The 21,886-nt window shown below is 43.5% G+C and overlaps 1 protein-coding gene across 3 annotated transcripts in view; it reads left to right on the forward strand.

Moving 5' to 3' along the window:
• Window positions 1–2,001: 2,001 nt before the first annotated feature.
• The window catches only part of LOC127577292 (endonuclease/exonuclease/phosphatase family domain-containing protein 1-like), a 38,039-nt gene continuing 18,154 nt past the window's right edge, over window positions 2,002–21,886 (forward strand). For 2 of the 3 annotated variants that reach the window (XR_007957352.1, XM_052028370.1), the window contains exons 1-3: window positions 2,002–2,134; window positions 8,899–9,821; window positions 14,565–14,616. Coding sequence is in view for 2 of the 3 variants with exons in the window: in XM_052028370.1 (XP_051884330.1) it covers window positions 8,908–9,821; window positions 14,565–14,616 (966 nt within the window). In the remaining variant the exon portion in view is untranslated. The remainder of the gene's footprint in view (window positions 2,135–8,898; window positions 9,822–14,564; window positions 14,617–21,886) is intronic. The other variant, XM_052028371.1, reaches the window with a different exon arrangement.

Genomic DNA, 21,886 nt, shown 5'->3' on the forward strand with positions numbered 1-21,886 from the left:
TCAATGAAATTACCCAAATGACTTGAAAGCTGAAATCTGTTATTGCCAGCAGGCAGAACAGTTTGTGATATTTCTCAATGCTCATTGATATCAACAAAGTTGTATAGAAGTTCCATAAATCTTTGGGGTGTTGTAAAGTTATTACATGGTTATCTCACCATGGCAATAATTTCATAATGTTCCCAAAATAGAATTAATGAATTTGTATACCCGGATCACAAGAGGAGAACAATTGATTTACGGCTAGCAACAATGAAGGAAAAGGGACATATTTCCAAGGTAGCATAGTGTGTGACTTGAAGGTAGGCACCTCATATGTCTGAAAGAATTCATTCATCTTAAAATTGGAATGGCAAGAGAACACAGTGGATATTTTCCCCATTTCACTGGAATTTCTGTACTGCATGGAATTTCCCCTCCCATGATCTCAGTACACACAGGAATAAAGATCTCTTGGATAAGGTACCAGTCAAACAAGCCAAACCTGTATCCCAACATGAATTAGTGAGTACACTAAGTGCAGGTTGATAATTAGAGGAGGGTTTGGCTACTCAATGCAGTGCCAGTTGAATGCTTTAACTTCGATCTGCCTTAGCTGGTGTCAGTATTGATTGTACAGCACCATTATCACATAGGGATCCTTGAAATCACCGCGGCAATAGATGATTGACAACTGCGTTTTATTCTGAAATTCATTTATAGCTGTCTCAAATAAGCAGACACCTGTTTGAATTTGCTTACATTACACAGCAACCTGTTTGCTTTGCTGATTGCACACATTAACCCTCTCTATCATGACCTTGCAAACCTTACTACAACAACATGCAAATTTACGTGTCGAGAGACCAATGGCGTGAGGTGGTTTACAGGTCTGAAAATCACGAAAAAGGTGCAAGGTGTAAACAATTGGTTAAACTTGTGCACGATCCCTGGCACATAACCGGAAACTCTCACAACTAGTCAGTCCAGTTAAGCAGGAGTTCCACTGAATCTGAGACTCCATATACCCGAGAAAATGCCTTTGGTACTTTGTAGATCATGACTAGATCTCTTTTCAACCTTCCAAGCACAAACCTATCCAATTTTACCCTCAAAGCTCTGGTATAATTTTGGTGAATCTCACTGCCTCCTCTCCAAGGCCAAACTATCATTTCCGAGGTAAAGTAAGATGCAGTCAGTACTACAGATGGAGTCTGAACCTGCCTATAAGCCACCACAGAGCAGGGGCAGCCATAAAAGCCGGGTAATGAAATTGGAGCTTAAAAACAGCAAATGCTGTAAATACTCAACAGATGAAGCAGCATATCTGAAGAGAGAAACAGTGCTAATATTTCAGGCCGATGATCAGTTCTAATGATATTGGTATTGGTATTGGTATTGGTTTATTATTGTCACTTGGACCGAGGTACAGTGAAAAACTTGTCTTGCATACCGATTGTACAGGTCAATTCATTACACAGTGCAGTTGCATTGAGTTAGTACAGAGTGCTCTGATGTAGTACAGGTAAAAACAATAACAGTACAGAGTAAGGTGTCACAGCTACAGAGAAAGTGCAGTGCATTAAGGTGCAAGGTCACAACAAGGTAGATCGTGAGGTCATAGTCCATCTCATTGTATCCAGAAACATCTGATTTTCTCTCTCTACAGATGCTGCCTGATCTGCTGAATATTTCCAGTGGGTTTTCTTTCTGTTTTTATTTCAGTTTTCTTGCATCTGCAGTTTTGTTTTTGCTTTTTGAATGAAGTGGGAGCAATCCTTCACTTGATTAGAAATTAGAAACTGAAGAATAGTTTCAAACTGATCGTAAAATACAACCTAAGAGATGAAGCAGAACTGTGCCTTTAAGGGGCAGTCCTCAAAAATTAAACATCAAATTGTTGATTGTAAACCACACCTTCTCTCTGATGCCATTTGACCCAAGGCAGTACCTCTCTGTGTGAGCCTATCCCAAACAAACAGAGATATCCACAGAGTTATTAAGGCTTGATATCTGGTAGGTCAACATTGCAACCGAGCATTTATACAAATGTGTCAGTGTGTGCACGCAATATAGATTCTTCCTGCAAGTGGTTGGAACCTGATCATTGTGCTCAGGAAGCCAAGAAGCAACTGTTTATACCAAGGTGACTCAGGTAACTTTTGTACTAGTTACATTGAAATACTTGTTAGAAAGTAAACCAGCGCGGTTTAGGTTAAAACCAGCAGAGAAATGGTTTAAATCTCGGTCAAGTTGTGGGGCACTTTAAATTTCTCTTTTCAGTCATTTGTAGGAGTTTGTTTCTGTCTGGGTCAATCAGCTGGTCCCAGTTCATCCAGGACCCCATGCTTGCCCCTCACCTTCCTTCAAATGTACCAGATCTGATAGTTCAGGACTGGTGAATGTCTGGCATAATTCTGAGCTTCTTGAAGAATATAGAAATCAGCCTTTTAAAAAAAAACTTGTGCTAATTTGAGAAAGAATTGCAATCCCGAGTGTAAATGGAGGATTGGAACTCAGTCACAACCGGTGCTTAACAGAATGTTAACAAACTGGCATTGTCCCAGCTCTCTGCCCTGGTACTGTCAGAAGTGACTGGTATTATTTACATTAATGTTGCAGGTGAGGGTGTAATTGAAAGTTTAGTTGAGTTGAATCTTTTTTTAAATTCTAGTTGAGGTGTTTAGTAATTAAATCAGTCTGGCATTGTGAACTTCCTGAATCATGGAGTGTTACAGGAACAAAGATCCAGCAAAATTCATAATGCAGGGAAGGCAATTCGGAACCTCAACAGACTTCACTACTATTTCTCAAAGACTAGCTGACATTTCCAAGCTGTTCTGGTACTGTGATTAAGCAGCCAGATTCACTGAATTACGTCGGGGTGTGGTGCCATCTGGTTTTGTTATTAAAAAAGGTGGGGACCGACAGAGACACTATGGGAGGTTTTATACACTCAGATAAACAACTGGACACTGGCTCTGCACTCCTATTTTGACAATGCTCGGCTAACATGGGCCAGCATTGCATTGTGTAGCCTTTATCTGTACTACACAAAACTTCTCGGGCAGAGCCTGGAGTTCATGCATGATTTGCTTCCACTCCGGTTTGTGGGTTCTAAGGTGACTGATGAGACCAATGTGGGAATCACATACTCTTCCATAGATGAGGGAGGAGGGACCTACAGAGTTATTGTCATGTGGGGAATTGCACAGAATTGGTGTGAGCCTCGTATGCAGTGCTGCCTTAGAACATAGAACATTACAGCACAGTACAGGCCCTTTGGCCCACAATGTTGTGCCGACATTTTATCCTGCTAGCTAACCCTTCCCTCCCACCTAACCCTCCATTTCTCTATCATTCATGTGTCTATCTAAGGGTCTCTTAAATGTCCCTAATGTATCTGCCCCCATAACCTCTGCCAGCAGTGCGTTCCACGCACCCACCATTCTGTGTAAAAAAAACCTTACCCCTGACATCCCCCTTATATCTTCCTCCAATCACCTTAAAATTATGCCCCCTCGTGTTAGCCATTGTCACCCTGGGAAAAAGTCTCTGACTGTCCATTTCAAGGGTCCCGCTCCAAATTTCGCTCCAACCCACAATTCTACAAGCACAGGCACAGAGACTCACCTCTTTTCAAAGGTCCTGCTCCAAATCTGGCTCCGACTCCTGACTCTGCAAGGTGAAACTCACTTTAATGCACCTTTGTACCGTACATTGTCCTATGTTTGTTTGCAACTTGCTTGCCTGGGATTTGTGAAGAGGTGTGCACCACCTGCTGATTGTAAGAGGCTACTCTGCGTTCCCAAAGCATGGACTCAAGGTTCTCAATACCATCCCAACTGCTCCTTCACTTTGAGGGGTCCTAGGCCAGAGATCCCCAGGATTCAGTCGGGATGCTGCATCTTTTCAAGGTGGCAATGGTCACATCCTTGAGTCTTTTCCTCACTTCAGGTGGTACAGGGAGTCCTCAGGTGACAACAGGGTTCCATTCGTAAGAATGGTTCATAATCCAAACTGTTCGCAAGCAGAAATGAACAACAGTGTGAGGGAGAGGGTCACAGAGACAGGGGTGACAAGAGATGGAGCAGGCGTGGACCAGCCAGCCTCACTGACTCAGTGAGTGAGCGAGCGAGTCTGCTCAGTGCTCCCAGCTCCGCTCGGCTCCACCCAGAACCCGATTGTTGCAGCTCGTGGTGGGGGAAGGGATGGGGGGGGTGCGGAGAGAAGGCATGAGGAAATGTCCTGTTCCCACCCGGCAGAAGATGCCTGCAGCCCCGCAGCAAATGGCAAATTCATCCCCAGACATCCCACCAGTCTTTCAAAAGAGTTCATAGCCTGGGGAAGAGCTGTTATCTCTTCCTCTGGCAAGTGCCCTGAGTACCAATAAAAGGGACTGCAGCCAACGGCTACTCTCTTCTTGCTTTTGAAGCACCGTGAGTGCAGGTAGCACCTTGGGTACAAGCCATTTGAGTGGGATCTGTGGCGGGAGGCATTTTTACTTCATATTTTCGGCATCTGCAGTACTTTGTAGTTGGTGGAATCGCAGGAGCAAGAGGGAGGGAATTCCAATCTCTCTCCAGTCACCTGCTTTATTTGTGGGTTTCACTCATCTTCGTACATCGGTAGCTAATTGGTGGTCTAATTAGTTCTTTTTTTTAAGCCATTCTCAATCATGAGGGACCACCTAAGAAGAACTGCAAAATACATGCACCTACAGTGACTGATGCTCAACTCGATACATACCCGACTTCACCACTATCTGAAAATGATAGCAGTTTTCTTAAATATACGGACAAGAATGGATTGTGGGAATAAGCAAGACTTAACCCAACTAAGCATATCTTGACCCACACTTTGACAGCTCTTGGGGTTGGTCTTTACTTTATCTTTGGGTCAATAAAGGAAGGTCTGTAAAAGAGAGCCTTGAAAAAATAACATGCAATCGCTAGATCAAAACATCACCATCCTATTTCCTGTAACTGATGTTGGAGAGGGTTCAGAAAAGATTTACAAGGATGATTCCCGGAATGAAAGGGCTTACATACGATGAACATTTGTTGGCTCTTGGACTGTACTCACTGGAGTACAGAAGGATGAGAGGAGACCTCATAGAAACATTTAGAATGTTGAAAGGACTGGACAGAGTAGATGTGGCTAAGTTGTTTCCCTTAGTGGGTGAGGCCAGGACTAGAGGGCACAGTCTTAGAATTAGAGGGTACCCGTTTAAAACGGAAATGAGGAGAAATTTCTTTAGCCAGAGGGTAGTGAATTTATGGAATGCTTTGCCACATACAGGTGTGGAGGCCCAATCATTGGGGACATTTTAAGGAGGAGATTGATAGGTATCTAATTAGTCAAGGTATCAAGGGATATGGGGATAAGGCCGGAAATTGGGGCTAGGTTGGAATAGTTTTAGTTTAGCTCATGGAGCAGACTCAATGGGCCAAATGGCCTACTTCTGCTCCTTTGTCTTGTGATCTTGTGAGCTCATTTGTATTGTGATGATGGTTGTGCATGGGAGTCTGGGATGAGGGTGCTAAAGAATTATTAACTGATACTGAATGTAGCAATGCGATCAACATAAACAAACTTACAGAGTCAAGAAATACTTATTAGCAAACACTTGGTCTATCAACCAAGCTGGGAGCAGGAAGGTGATCGTGGAATGCAGTCCAAGAGCTACAATTACAGTGCCTGTTGTATTAAGATCATTATCTTCTTCTGTAATTAAAGATCCTTGCACCATACTATTGGCTTTTAACTCCACTTCCGCTCTCCTTTTTGCATTGCACATCCTTTTTTAATCGTTGTACCCTTCCATCTATTACTATCTCACCTAGAAACCATTGGAAATGTAAATTAGTGAGGTTTCTATCCTGGGCAGATAACCCTCAATGTCAGCTTAATCCATGGATGACAAGAAGAAAATCAATCTCAAGTGCACAAGTTGCTGACTAATGTTGAACAATGTACAATACAGATTCTAAAGGCACTGGCCTTGCAGTTATATCACACCTGAAATGGTGCATTAAAGCAGCACTACATACTAAGGCCATGACATTTCTGTGCAAGGCCCCACATGACAATATTCTGTCAGTCATGGGCCCAAGATGTTGTATGTGAGAAGACTGCACATAGGCCTTTGTTCTATCAGTTTGCTGTATTGCAGATAGTGAGGATTGTCCTGGAAAATAAGTTTGGGAGTGGGTTGGGGTCGTGACGTGAAAGGGTCATCAGGTTCGAGGAAGATGATCACAGGTGTACGTGTTTTTTTTTTGTAGGAGTGAACTTGATAGGTTGAGTGCACAACCTCCTTGCTACTCAGCAGGTCAAGCAGCATCTGCTTGAGCTGCTGAGCTCCTCCAGCAGATTGTTTGTTGCTGCACATTCCAGCATCTGCAGGCTCTTGTGTCTCCCTGCTACTCCCTGTGAAAAATTTCTGCAGGATCTGGGAGACTTAATGACTCAGATGGAGCTGAGTTGCAACTCGTACACCCTTTAAAAGTGGCAATCAAATACTGGGAAAAATAACGCCATTGTCTTCAGTCCCTGCAGCAAGTTCTGTTCTCTGGCCATTGAATCCATCCCTCTCTGTGGTAACTTTCCAAAACTGAAACAGACTGTTCATAAATTTGTTGTCATATTTGAATCTGAGATGAACTCTTGACACAGCTACATCGTTACTAAGATAGAAAATCAAAACGAAAACTTCACAAGTTTGAAATCCTAAATAAAAACTGAAAATGCTGCAAACATTCAGCAGATCAGGCAGTCACCTAGGAAAGAAAAACAGAGTTAATATTTCAGGTCAAAGACCCTTCATCAGAACTGAAACTGACAATTTCCATCTTTGCTACTGACTCTGACTCCACCTCAGTCTCATCTCATCCATTCCTGCAAGCCTCATTTTTTTTTAATCTTCAGAGGCCTTCTCCGTCCCTCACATGATAAGAACCTCCATCCTACAATCCTCCAGGAAATCTGTAGTCTTCCAATTCAGGACTCCTGCTCTCTACGCAAATTAAGCACTCCACTATCGTATCTTCAGTTATCTGGCTCCTAAGCTCTGCAATTCCCTTGTTAAGTTATTCCACCTCACATCCTCTAATTCCTCTTTTACGTCATCCCTTACAACTTACCTCTGATCATCTGGTCTAATATCAAACTATATCGTTCAATGTCAAATTTTGTTTGACAATGCTCTTGTGTAGTCCCTTGGGATGTTTGGCTGTGTTGAAGGTTCTATGTAAATTGAAGTTCTGTTGTGGATATAACCTAAGAAAATTACATCACAGATAGATGAAATAAAAGCTCCTGAGGTACTCAACCATGTCATCGGACGTCTATTTTTATTGAAGAAGATTTTGGTGTAGGATTCTGATTTTTTAAAAAAGGAGAAATATTTATAATCAGCTACACATTTCCCTATTTGTTCCTGAACGATGGTAGATTTAGTAGAATCGCTAAGATTATCTGCTATAAGGTATTGGATCCACTAGGACAGCAGAACAAAGGATGAAGGCTCAAACTTGTAAAGAAATCTTAGGGCCAATAACAAATTTCATTTGAGTGTGTCAGAGGAGTCAAATGTTTAATTCAGGTTCTCACTGAGCACCTCTTCTGCACTTTAAGCATGGTAACTGCCTTGGGAGACAGTTACCTCTGTTGAAGGTGCTATATTGGTATTGCTGTTGGTGTTAATAAACTTGCTCTAAGTGTGGTCAGTTTTGGAATGGGGCTTTGGTACCACAGTGGAAGATACTGAGGGGTCCTGACAAGTTGCAAGTGGGGTAGATGTTTTCTTCTGGGAGAATCTAGAAAGCTTGTTTAAAAATAAGATGATGTCCTTTTAAGACAGAGGTGAGGTGATTTGTTTTTCTCTCTGAGAATAGTGAATGTTTGAAACTTTCATCCCCATAGGGAAGTAGAAGAAAATTCTCTGATTTGCTTTTAAGGCAGAGGTAGATAGATTCTTGATAAGCAAGAGAGGAAATAGGCAGGACTGCAGAACTATGTTTACATTCAAATCAGCCATGATGTCATTGAATAGAAAAACAGACTGGGCACCAAATGGCCTGCTCCTGATCTGTATGTTTGTAAGATCAATTTAAAATCAATGAGATGGAAGAGAAATTATGCGATCCTTCAGGACAGATGACCTGAGATAGGATCAATTGATTCCCCACCTTTTCTTATTTGCACTAACTGTGTCACAATGTTGCAGTGGGTAGTGCAGCAGCCTCACTGCTCCAGCAGCCTGAGTTCGATCCTGACCTCCAGTGTTGCCTTTGTGGAGTTGATATGTTTTCTCTGTGACTGCATGGTTTTCCTCCAGGTACTTCTGTTTCCTTCCACATCCCAGAGATTTGTAGGTTAATTGGCTCCTGAAAGTTGTCCTGAGTGTAGATGGCTGGTGTGGGAACTGATGGGGGAGAGGCATATGTGAGACAGAATAGAGGGAAGTATGTGAGGGAATGTGGTTGCTCTGAGAATTGGTGTAGAATCAGTGGGCCAAATGGCCTCCTTTTGTCATAAGAAAATCTGAAATATGTTACCACTGAAGCAGGATACATCCCCTTCATAAGACTAATTGAGTAGGAAGGAGAAAGTGACTTATAAATCAGCTCATTAACAACCATTTCTTGTTAGTTCCCATTTCATTGCTTGCTAAAATGGAACTAGACTTTACTAGTACCATTAAGGTAGATCTTTTGTGAAGAGCAACACTGTAGGAGTCTAAATAAGTTTTAAAACAGGAAAAAAAACTGGAAACACTCAGCAGATCAGGCAGCATATGTGGAGAAACAGGGTGAAGCTTTCAGATCATTGCCTGTGTTAATGAATTGACTGAACTGGGCAGCCAGTGTCACAGACGTTGAAGGTCCTTACCATGGCGTGTTTGAATTTCCCCAGGAAGATTACATGATGGGCTACCCCCTGAGCTGCCATCGGCCCCAGCGGGACCTGAAAGGGAGGAAGCGGCAGAAGGGGCAGCCAGCCATCCCCCCGGACAGCCGGCCCAGTGACCAGGTCAACATTAACACGGCGACTGAGGAGGAGCTGATGACCCTGCCAGGCATGAACCGGACGCTGGCCCACAACATGGTGCTGTACCGCAACAGGATCGGGGGCTTCCGCAAGATCGAGGACCTGGCACTGGTGACAGGAGTTGGGGCCACCAGGCTGCAGCAGATGAGGCCTGAGATCTGCGTGGGGGACACGGGGCCACTGCAATCGGGGACCGAGGTCGGAGTGGGGGCCACTGGGCCGCAGGCTAGGCCCGAGGTCGGAGTGGGGGCCACTGGGCCGCAGGCTAGGCCCGAGATCGGCTTGGGGAACCGAGGGCGCTCCCGTTCCATGGACAACCTCGACCTCCTCTCTTGCACCAAGCTTAACATCAACCTGGCCTCAGAGAAGCAGCTCACCACCTTGCTCGGAGTCTCCGAGGAGATGGCCCGCCGCATCGTCCACCACCGGCCGTACCGGCGTGCCGACGACCTGCTGCGGGTGACTGGGCACCACGCCTTCTCCTTGACCCCCATTAGCTCCAGGCTCAGCGCTGCCCTCCCGAGGCCTGCCTCCACCACCACCACCACCACCACACCACAGCCGTGCATCCCCCTACCTTCCTTCTGCAGTCTGCAGGACCTGAGCCTGAACCCCGGCCTCCGGCCTCGCACCCCCTTGCTGTTCGCCCCCCATGCAGCCTTCACCGGCTGCTTTGGTGGCAGGAAGGTCATTCGTGTCGGTACCTGGAACCTACAGGGCCTCAACTTGGACAAGGTCAACAACCCTGGAGTAAGGGAAGTCATCTGCATGACCCTACTCGAGCACGGGTTTGTAATAACTTCATTCATTCATTGAATACCTCATATGACCTATCAGCTCCATAGTAGTGTTCATACTTCACTCTATCTGCACATCCCTAGAATCCCTTCAGCTTCCCCTTAAGTGTGTCAATTCACTAAAAACAGACAACTGGAAACTTGGTCTGCAGACTCCTCGCTGCAAAGCTTGTACAAGACGTTGGTGAGGCCGCATTTGGCATATTGTGTACAGTTTTGGTCACCCTGCTGTGGGGAAGATCCATGAAGCTGGAAAGAGTGCACAAAAGATTTAAAAGGATGTTGCCAGGACTCTGGGGACTGAGTTATAGAGAGAGGTTGAGCTGGCTAGGACTTTATTCATTGGAGCATAGGAGAATGAGGGTTGATCATATAAAGGTGCATAAAATTGTGAAAGGCATAGACAGGGTGAATCCACACAGTCACTTACTCAGGGTTGGGGAATCAAGAACTAGAGGGCATAGGTTTAAGGTGAAAGGGGAGAGATTTAATAGGAACCTGATGGGCAACTTTTTCACCCAGAGGGTGGTCCGTATGTGAAATAAGCTGCCAGAGAAAGTGGTCGAGGCAGGCAAGTTAACAACATTTAAATGACACTTGGACAGGTACATGGTTAGGAAAGGTTTAGAGGGATATGGGGCAAACATAGACAAAGGGGCCAGCTTAGATGGGCATCTTGGTTGGCATGGACCAGTTGGGAACTATATGACTATAAATCAAGAGGACATTGTGTTAATCTAACAATGAGGAATGTTTGGCCATAAGCCTGCAGAGCTCATTACCTATGACAAATAGCTTCTTATGTTACCTTGTATATAGAAAACAGTATTACGAAGTCTTCTCACGTATTTAAAGCACTGAAAAAGCACATCCAGTTCAAAAGATCCACACCTGTGTTTATTCTCTGCACGAGTCTTCTCCAAAACTTTGCACTTTACTTACACTGCAGTTCAATTCCTAATTAGGCTTCCATTCTGCAGATGCATTAGTCTTCCTTCATTTTGTCACACTCCTCTGTATAAGGCATAACTCATCATCCACAAGTTTTGAAACTATTCCAATCCTCAAATGCAAATTATTTATGCAAACACTCTGAAAGGTATCCTGCATAAAATAGTTTCTACTACTTTAACTCCAAAAACACACTTCAGTCACACCTCAAGCAAAGGTCTGTTAGATTATTCCTTTATCCGTGTAAGTATTGGCATTGATTTTTCCCATCCCTGGTTGATCTTTAGGGCTGTGTTCAGCCTCCTTCTTAAATGGCTGCAGTTGAGGGGTGCTTATGGATTTTGACCCTGTGGTAGCGAAGGGCAGGATAATGCGATATGTAAAAGATGCTGTCCCTGCTAGCCCTGCAGGTTTGGGAGGTACCTACTTGCAGTGACATAAAAGGAGGCCATTTAGCCCACCAGGGCAGCTCCTAGCAGGGCAATCCCATCAGCCCCTATATTCTTCTTCTTTGCTCCCTGTGTCCCTGCAAGTTATTCTCTCTCACATGCCTTCTTGGATTCACCACTTATCGATGCTAAGGGGTAATTTACAGCAGTCAGTTAACTCATCAGCATGTCTTTGGGATGTGGGAGCAAACTGGAGCACTCAGACGGGGGGAGGGGGGAACCCTCATGGTCACCGGGAAAGCATGCAAACTCCACACAGGCAGCACCAGAGTTCAGAAGCAAACCCAGATAGCTGAAGCTGTGATGACTGGTGAAAAAGTGTCGATGGATTGCTGCAGTATATCCTTTGGTTAGAACACACTGCAGCCACGATGAGCTAATGGCAGAGAGTGAGTGTTTAGATCAACTGAACAGTAACCAATCTCAATCCTCCCTTTACAGGAAGTGGATTTAACAATGTTAGGTAATGCATTTGATTTCCTAACTTCTAAATGACTGAAAGCAAATCTGCTTTTATGACTAAGCAGTGTTATCTGGGTAACATAAAGTTCTGAACAGTCCTTTTTAAACCAGTTTCAAGGTCAATATTTATCGAGTGACTGTTTCAATAAAGCAGGTGTGGTGCTACCGGTACTCAAGGCGTGCAGCTATTTACTTAGTAAGGTGCAGAGAGTGAATCAAAGGTGTATTTTCCTATTATCACTAATTTTAGTGAAGAACTTCTTGCAACGTACAGATATGTACCACTGTCCCATCATCACCACTACCTCAACATCCTGGAACGCCCTCCCTGGTGGTACTTTGTGTCCCTTTCTTCATTCAGCTCTTCGGAAAGTAAGCTGACCAACTAGGCCAACCCAGTAATTACTAGCTTATTTAGCTTAAAACCTTCCGTGTCCATAAATCTATCTTCCTCCTTCTTCAGTAGATGCAATGACTTGGCCTCCAGACCCTTCGCTACCCACTGAATGAAGAAACGTCTCCTTATCCAAATGTATTGCATAGTATCCTTGGACAGTGACTCCTCATTCTAGAACCCACAGCCAGAAGAAACAATCTCCTTGCTTCCAGTCTATCTGGCCCTGTCAGAATTTTATGCTCCAATGAGATCCCCTCTCATTCGTATAAACTCTAGTGAAGGCAGGCCTAGTTGACTCAACATCTCCTTGTATGACATTTCCTCTGTGCCCGGAGTCAGTCTAGTGAAGCCTTGCTGCATGTCCTCTATGGCAAGTACATTATTTCTTAGGTATCAGAATCAGATTTATTATCACTGATTTGTATGACATGAAATTTGTTTTGTGGCAGCAGTACCGTGTAAAGACATAAAATTACTATGTTACTAAAATAAATAAAAAGTGTAAAGCAAAAAGAATAACAAGGTAGTGTTCATGGACCATTCAGAAATCTGATGGCAGAAGCTGTTTCTAAATTGTTGAGTGTAGGTCTTTAGGCTCCTGTACCTCCTCCCTGATGGTAATAACAAGGAGAGGCATGTCTTGGATGGTGAGGGTTCTTAGTGATGGATGCCGCTTTTTTGAGACACTGCCTCTTGAAGATGTCCTTGATGGTGGGGAGGGTTGTGCCCGTGATGGAGCTGGCTGAGTCTACAACCCTCTGCAGCCTTTTGCGATCCTGCACATTGGAGCCTCCATACCAGGTGATGATGCAACCAGTCAGAATGCTCTCCATCGTATATCTATAGATATCTTTCAATATAATATAAAAAGACCAAAACGGCACACAATACTCCAGGTATAGTCTCACCAAAAATGTGTACCATTTTAATAAGACATCATCGCCACTGTATTCAAAACCTCTTGAAAGTCAATGAAAGTCAACATTCTGTTAGCTTCTTAGCTGCTTGCTGCACTGCATGTTTGCTTTGCATCCTTTTGTATATCAGCATTTTTTCAATCTATCACCATTTAAATAATCCTCTACCTTTTTGTTTTCTTACCAGAGTCTAACTTCACAATTATATATGTTGTTCTGAATCTGACGTGTATTTGCCCAATCACTCAACTGTCTTGCTTTCAGTCACTTAGTAGTTAGGAATCTGTCTTGAAGCCTCTTTGCATTCCTCTCATAACCTGCAATCTCATCCAGTTTCATGCCTTTGGAAACACTAAGTTAGACATTAGTTTATTGGGGAAGTCTACAAATGAAGATCATATTTTCTGGAAGTTCTATTTAGCTGTTATTTCTCAGGTCCACTGTCCACCAGCATTCCAACGGAATTACTCTCCTTACCCACATCCTTTCCAAAGAATATCATGTCTGCACGAAATAGTCCCATGGACAGTAGTCTAATAGATTGGTTTTCTTTGCGTGAGTCCGTACAGTGAGGACTGACATGCTATTGGGCTTCATGTGCCACACAATCACGCCCAGTTCTATTGTTACTCTGGACCAGACATGGTCACTCCACTCCCCCCATCACAGGAACCAACAGCAAGATGACAAGCCATATTTTGAACCTCTCCTTGCTGGTGATTACATTCTCCATCAGTACTACGATGAGAGCATTAGTTCTGGTGTTTAACCACTGGGCCTCCATTATGAGTTACTAGTTATCATTTAAAGGAAAATGTTATTTCTTTGCCTCCGTTCTATACGTAAATAAAGTCAAGGGGGCTGAAAGTAGCACCTATGCAACATGTCTGGCCAAACGGCACTGGTGCTTTGGTATTGTCACGAAAGACCAGCAGAATAGAATAGCAAATAAACTGAACGTTATGGTGAATAAAGCCTGGGTTTCACTGGCAGTGAGAAGAGCTTGTGGTAACTTTTTAGGTGAGGGGAAGGAGAAGGAAAAGTCTCAATCTCCGTCTTATCCCTCCATTCACTGAATTCTTTACGTAGACCCTATGTAGCTCCTCTAAAGCTGTGAGCATTGCATGCGGCTCAAGTTGTGCGCTCCCTTCCCCAGAGCAATTGACACCTGCTCTGATATCAGAATCATTTTCATTTCTGTTCTTCAAGCATGTTCAATAATTTCTCCCTTTGCATGCATCCCAATATGAGATCTAGTATTGTCCTGGATATAGTTATTTACTAAACAAGAATAAAAGTAAGATTAATAAGAAGGGTTGTTTAGGGTGAATAGGATTGAAATCGTTTGAGGGAAAGGAAATAATCACAAAAGAGAGAAAGTAATTGAAAGATTTGCTGATCAGATTAGATGAAGTTGGTCAGGAGGAGGATCAAATGCTGTAAGAATGGACAGTTTGGGCCAAATGACTGTATTCTCTGCAATGCTGAGAATGTTTACTTGATGAGGACTTGTTGGCTGTCAGTTGATGTGACTAATGTCAGGTTATGTCTGTTGCAGGATCAAGCTATTGGCCATTCAGGAGGTGCTGCATGAAGATGCTTTAGATAAGGTAACCTCACTTGCTTGCCTTTCTTAGTTTTACACATAGGGTGTTTTTACTGTAAACACACAGAAGGTCTTGCATTTGGAAATATTCCAAAAGCTTACTCAGTTGAAAGCGAAATCTTGCTCAGCAAACATTCTAAGAAGCCTGTGATTTTCTTTCGCTGGGTGTTTTATCTCCATGCTTTTGGCCACATGGTACACTCTAGTATGAAGTAATGGGAGTTAAGAAATTGAGATATTATCTAATTAAGAAAGGAAGACAAAAGAAAATAGGAACCTTCTGACCTGTTGGCCTAACATCAGTAGTGAGGAAAATGTTAGAATCTATAATGAAAGATGTGATAACAAAATGCCTGGAAAAAAAGATTAACAGGATTGTACATGGACTTATGAAAGGAAAATCATATTTGACTAATCTATTGGAGTTCTTAGAGGATGTGAACAGTAGGATAGATAAGGAGAAACCAGTGGATGTAGTGTATTTAAATTTTCAGAAGAATCTCAATAAGGTTCCTATACAGGAGGTCACATGGAATTGAAATCATCCACTTTGGCTCATGAACCAAGAATGCTAAGCACTTTCTACGTGCCGAGAAACTAGGAAATGCAGATGTTCAAAGGGATATGGGTGTGCTTGTACACAAGACAGCTGAAAGCTAGCATGCAGGTCCAGCAAGTAATAAGGAAGGCAAATGGTAGGTTGGCTTTCATTACAAGAGGAATTGAGTACCGGAGTATAGGTGTTTTACTGCAATTATATTTACCATTCAAGTTTCAAACTTGAGCTTGAAACTTGAGCTACTGTTGGTGAGACTGCACCCGGAGTGTTGTGTACACTTTTTGTCTTATCTTAAAAAGGGACATACTTGCCAGGGAGAGAGTGTAATAAAGCTTCACTAGACCAGCACCCCAGGATGGCAGATTTGCTGTCTGAGGAGAAATGGAGCAGAATGGGCCTGTGTTCTCTAAACCTCAGAAGAATGAGAGGGGATGTCACTGAAACGCAAAATTGTTACGGGGCTCGACAGGGTGGATGCAGGGAGGTTGTTTTCTCTGTCCAAGGAGTCTAGAACCGGTGGGGGTCACAGTCTCAGAGTAAGAGATAATCCATTTGGGATTGAGTTGAAGAGAAATTTCTTAACAAAGAATGGTGAATCTTTGGAATTTTCTATCCAAGAAAGCTGTGGAGGCTCAATCTTTGAATGCATTCAAAACAGAGTTTAGTAAGTTTCTAGACAATAAGGGAAGCAAGGGATATGGGGTGTGTGCAGTAAAATAGCACAGAGATGGAAGATCAAACGTGATTTTTAAGGTGTTAAGGGGAGCAGTTGGGGTGGGAGGTTAGGAAGAAGCGATCCATTGGGTGGCACAACTTCGAGAGGCGTAAGACAATTCTGGTGTTATGGGGGGAAGGGGTTGGGGAGGTGATCTTAAGGACAGAAAGGCGATACAAGGGAATAGTACATTGTCCAAGGGATGAGTGAAGAATGATAGAGCAGGTTCAAATGACTAGATCGCTTTTTCTTACTCCCAGTTCTTATGATCTTATTCCAAGCACCCCAGTATCAGAGAGAGGTTATGCATGGACATCACGGTATAACACTTTGCAAAAAACATTTCTGTTATTTTTTTGCCTAGTCAGTAATGTTCACCTATTACACAGTGAATTTTGACTGTCTGGCAGTTCTGTTTGAACTATGCAACATTCAGCTCCAGAATAAACTGTGATGGACATCACATCAGAGGGGAGCCTTGTCAATGACCTCTCACTGAATGAGAAGTGCATTCACAAAGTAAATTTTTTCTAGTTTCAAAACCTTTATTCCTGGAAGTTCAAAAATACCTAATTCTGTGTTCTGGACAAGCAGTGGTTGAAGTTCGAAGAGAGGAGGTGTTGCCCTGTCAGAGGTGCTCCAAGGAAGCTTGGGCCATCTACAAGCTCAGATTTCAATGGCGTGCATCAAGTTCCCACACTGAGACGCTCTGCAGTTTGAGTCTGCAGAAGGAGGGTGGCATCTGGAGGAGGGCCTATGTATAATCTCAGCTGACTTGGGGTGAGGGGATCCAGGGAACTCAGTTGTCTCATTATGACTGAAAGCTTCAGTTTGATTTAAGTCTCCAGGAAGGCACGATTTCAGGGAAGAGAGGAGGTAATCCTTGGGGAATGTGGTGGGGGGGCATTCATAAAGCATTAAGAGAGGCAGCTGGGAAAGGGGATTACAGAGAAGCAGTCCAATGGGCAGCACAACTTTGAAAGAGGTGAACTGTTCTGGGTTATGGAGGGTAGTGATGGGGGTAGATAATCTTGAGGAGAGAGAGGCAATAGAGGAAAAGGGGGAATAGTACAGAGTTCAAAGGATGAGTAAAGAATCCATAGTGGGGCAGGATTTGCAGTTTAGACAGTGGCCATTCAGCCCATTGTGTCCAAGCCAGCCAAAAGTAAAACTCTTTAAACGTTCTGGCCCTCGTTCTGTAGCCTTGTAAAGCAATAGATCTTCAGGTGCTCATCCAGGTACCTTCTAGATGTGGAGGGGTTTTCAGGCACACTGAGTCCCAGTTACCCAGTACATCTTGGCTGAAAGAAATTTCCTTACCATCCCTCTAATTCTTCCACTAATTAACATAAATCTGTGTCCCATTGAGACCTCTGAACTTTTCTGTTTGTCCCACCTTTGCATCTCATCACTTCATACATCTCACCTTAATCTTCTCTTGCTCTTTATTGTTGAAATGAAAGTAATCCTAGCCTTGTCAGTCTCTTTTCATAACGATAATTCACTAGCTCTGGCAATTCTTCATAAATCTCCTATGCACCATTTCTAATGCTTATATCTACTTTTGTACCGTAGGATGGTAACCAGGGAAGTACTCACGACTTAGGTTGTTTCTGAACTAATGTCCTTGCATGGCTTTCCTGACGTTGTATTCTCTGCTGAGTGTGAGCTCCCTCTGAGTGGAAAAGTTGTTGGGTGCTGAGGTGGTCGCCATGGAAGGTGTTCCAGGTGCATGACATCCATGATAGATCCAGACACATGCCCTTTGCAAATCAATTTTGTTTGCAGCATAGTGCTTCGAAACACAAGGAAGGCTCAGTTTTCAGTCCGAGCAGTGTGCACAGTAAACTGTGAGCTGAAGTGCTGTGTGGCAGTCTGATTATAAATGCCTGTATTGTGTGGTTGGCCCTTTAAACACCATTGTTTTTGAGCCCACAGCCCCCAGGAGCTGGATCTTTCTGTGACTGAACAACAACTGTCACTTTCAGAATAATATGATTCAAAATCTCAATGATAGGAAATTTTGGGTGCTGTGTTTCTGTTAGTGTCATTAGGGTGAGTTTAACACTGGATAGACAGCACTTGGGAACCCAGAAACATGGGAAAAGTACTTCACTCTGCCATGATGCGATTCGCAACACTTTTTTAGTCCAGTGCGCATGAATTTCCAGCCCAGTGTATCTGGATCAATCAGGGACACCGGAATGTGCAATTAAGCAACCTTAAAAAGTAAGAAACAAAGAAATATCTTGCTTCAGGCTTTGGTAAGCATTGCAAACAGAACTGTCTCTGAACAAATGAAGTAAATGAATGACAGTGGAGAAGGAATGGGCTTGATGGAGTTAGTGACCTTTCTGAGTTTAACGTCTCACCCTGGCGTGTTCTACACAAACAAACTCCCCAACTACCTCATCTGTTGCCTTCATTTCACATTCCTTCCATCCTAACCTCTGGTCAGCACAAATTTTTCTCTTTGAACTCTGACCTCGATGGCCTAAGATCTGTGATCCACATTTAACCCAAAACAACTTCATTGTAAAAATATCCAGCAAGAATTCAGGTCATTCACCCCTGCCCCTGAATGTGCTCTCCTTGTAATTATTTGGATTTCCAGCATTAGTGGCACATTCTGAAACTCAATCTAGTGCTAAATTCAGATGCAACATAGTTATCATACCTTTGAAGCACTGCGCAGTGTTTACTGCCATCTACCATAGCTGTTTACTTCTTCTCCTTTGATTCCTGAGTTAATTCCTGGAATCCAAAGCTGCATTCCTCTCATTATCTCAGTTAGAATGATTTCAAAGAGGAAGTGAGCAGGAGAGGCCTCAGTCTTTCAATTCGGCATTCCCTGGAGCACAGATTCCAATCTGTGGAAGACTCCCAGGCTGCGATCCACCATTCAGAGAACCGGTTTCCCTGATCTTTGTTCCTCATGTTCCCCACTAAAGTGGGAAATCCGGGCTGTAACACTTGTGTTGCTGTTCAGCTCCTCCACTAACCAACACCCTGTTGTGGGGGTGCAATTCTACCAGCACCAGCTATCCTCTGGCACTCTGAATGAGTGACTGTTCTTCACAAGTTAGTCTATCCAGTGAGTCTCAGTGGATCTGCAGATCTGCAGCCATTTGCTTCATCTAACATCTACACTTGTCCAGCAGAAGGCTTTGACCAGTGGCCAGGATTTGGGTAAACCTTCCCTATTTCAGGGGAAACCTGCAGGCGAGCTACAGCTAAGCACATGTGATCCAGAAGGGCTGAAATAGCATAAAACAAAATCCACTTGCAAACAGATACATGGACAGCCATGCAGCGCACCACAAACAGTCTGGACTTGTGAATGGTTGAACAGGAAATGCCATCGGTGCCGTACCAAAACACAGAGTTCCTTCCCGCACAGTTCCTGAGAGACGGTGACCTCGTCTTTCCCTGGCTTCAGGTCAAAGTTTTATGCAGTTTGTGTGTTGAGGTTCAAGTTATTAGCAGAGTTACTCTGAGGAAGGATGTTCTTGCTGTGGAAGGTATTCAAATAAGATTCACCAGATTGATCCCTGGGTTGGCATGAACGATGTATGAAGGGAGATTGGGTCAATTCAGCTTTTGTTCAAGAGAAGAATGAGACGAGAACTCATAGAAACCTACAAAATTCTAACAGGACTGGACAGATTCAATGCAGGAAGGATGTTCCTGAGGGCCAGGATCAATGGTCACAGTCTAAGGGTATGAAGTAAGCCATTTTAGACTAAGGAAAAATGTCTTCTTCTGGAGATTGGTGAACCTGTGGCATTCTCTACCACAGAAAGCTCTTGAAGCCATAACATGAAATATGTTTAAGAAAGAGGTAAATACTGTTCTAATTGCTGGAGGGATCAAGGGATATAGGAGAAGGCTGGAACACGGGATAAGTTAAGATATAAGATAAGATATCTTTTTTATTAGTCACATGTACATTGAAACACACAGTGAAATGCATCTTTTGCGTAGAATGTTCTGGGGGCAGCCCGCAAGTGTTGCCACACTTCTGGCGCCAACATAGCACACCCACAACTTCCTAACCCGTATGTCTTTGGAAAGTGGGAGGAAACCAGAGCACCCGGAGGAAACCCACGCAGACACGGGGAGAACGTACAAACTCGTTACAGACAGTGGCCGGATTCGAACCGGGCTCGCTGGCGCTGTAAAGCGTTATGCTAACCGTTACACTACCGTAAATATGGATGATCAGCCTTGATCACATAGAATGGTGCAGCAGACCCAGCCTACTGCTCCTATTCTCTATATTTCTATGGAAGTTAGCCAGCTCTAGTAGCCTGCCCACTAAACAATGTGAGAGAGGTGGCAAGTCTATTCAGCAAGCAAACATTCATCAGTGGACCTGTTCAGGCTGTGGCCAGGGATGAGTTTCCCTATTTCTTACCCCTTGTTAAAAGTTTCATCTCTCCTCAAAGGGGATTTAAATCAAACTGGGGCTTAAGGTCACTGTGAGGTACTGTGTTGCCAGAGGTGTATGCAGAGTGGCGCTGACACAGTGAGGGTGTTGCCCAGCTAAGGAGGAATCTTATTATTGAGTGTTGTAAGATATTAACATACAATGGAGTGACCTAGCAGACTCTGAACCTCCACAGTGTGAGTTCAGCGGTTACATTTTCCTCATGCCACCACAAATCTGAATCTTAATCTTGTTGGCATAAGGAACTGTGGAGTAGAAACTAGACATTTCCACCCACAAAGGATGGGGAATTCTTAGGATTAAGTCATCTCCTTGCCTCTCCTGCTGTCTCACAGCTTTTCCTTTTCTGACCGATTACAGAGCATCACTGGAAAAGGTCTTGGAGAAGGTCACCCTCCAGTCCTGTTGTCAGGATTTGTGGGAGTGGGACAGGGCCAGAGAGGTAAGGAGAAATAAATATTAGTCTGATCGTCAACAAATAAAATTCCCAATGGCAGGGAGGAATTCTTCAGATTAATATCTGTCAGCAATTGCACAAGAAGGGTTTCATGGCTCAGTACCTGCTGGTGATCAGATGAGAAGGGTAAGGTGGCTCAATTCCTGTAAGTGATTGGACAAGAGAATTTAGTGTGTCAGTTCTAATCAGTGATTGGACAAGATTTTCTTAGTTCATTGGTTATTTGTGGTAGACATAGTGGATCAATGCCCTCTGGAGAATGGAGGAAGATTTGATGGATCAGTGTCAGCTGGTGATTGGATAAGAGGGATTCGGTGGATTGGTGCTAGTTAGTGATTGGACAAGAGTGGTCTGGTGGATTGATTACAGTCAATTATTGGATGAGAGGGATTTTGTGAATGGGTTTGAGTCAATGATTGGACAAGAAGGATTAGGTGGATTGATGCTGGTGATTGGACAACAGAGATTTGGCAGCAATCTTGCCTCCATATCTGAATATTCTGCACATTTAAATTAGTTTGACACTCTAGAGCATTACTGGCAGACGTAGTATCCTAAGAAGGGAAGTTAAAGCAAGGTCCTAACTATCCTTTTGGGTTGATAGCACCCATTCATTCAAAGAAGACCAGAATGTCCTCCTAGTGAACCAGCTATATTGATCCATTAAACCAATATTATCAAAATGCGATTTAAAAACAGAAAATGCTGGAAACAGGTCAGGCAGCAGCATCTATGGAAAGAGAAATAGTGTTCCAGATTGAAGACCCTTCCGCAGAACTGCAAAGAGAGAAAACAATTGGTTTTGAGTTGCTAAGAAGGTGGGGAGTATGACTGGATAGGGAAAAGAGAATCTCTCTGATTCGGTGAGAATTAGAGAGAACGAGAGCATAAAAGAACACAGAAGCTTAAAAGCTACAAAGTAAGGGCAGTTAGAGAGAAAACATAAACAAAGGAACATAAAAGTTGTGAAGAGTAGGGCTGTAGGACATGCCCAGCAGGTCAGGCTGAGAAAAACTGAGCCAATATTAGAGGAGGACTGGCCAGTTCTGACACAGACAGATTTTTGTTATCTAAGATAGATTAATTTCTCCAC

Source organism: Pristis pectinata, chromosome 13 (assembly GCF_009764475.1).
Source record: "Pristis pectinata isolate sPriPec2 chromosome 13, sPriPec2.1.pri, whole genome shotgun sequence".
NCBI classification, from domain to species: domain Eukaryota; kingdom Metazoa; phylum Chordata; class Chondrichthyes; order Rhinopristiformes; family Pristidae; genus Pristis; species Pristis pectinata.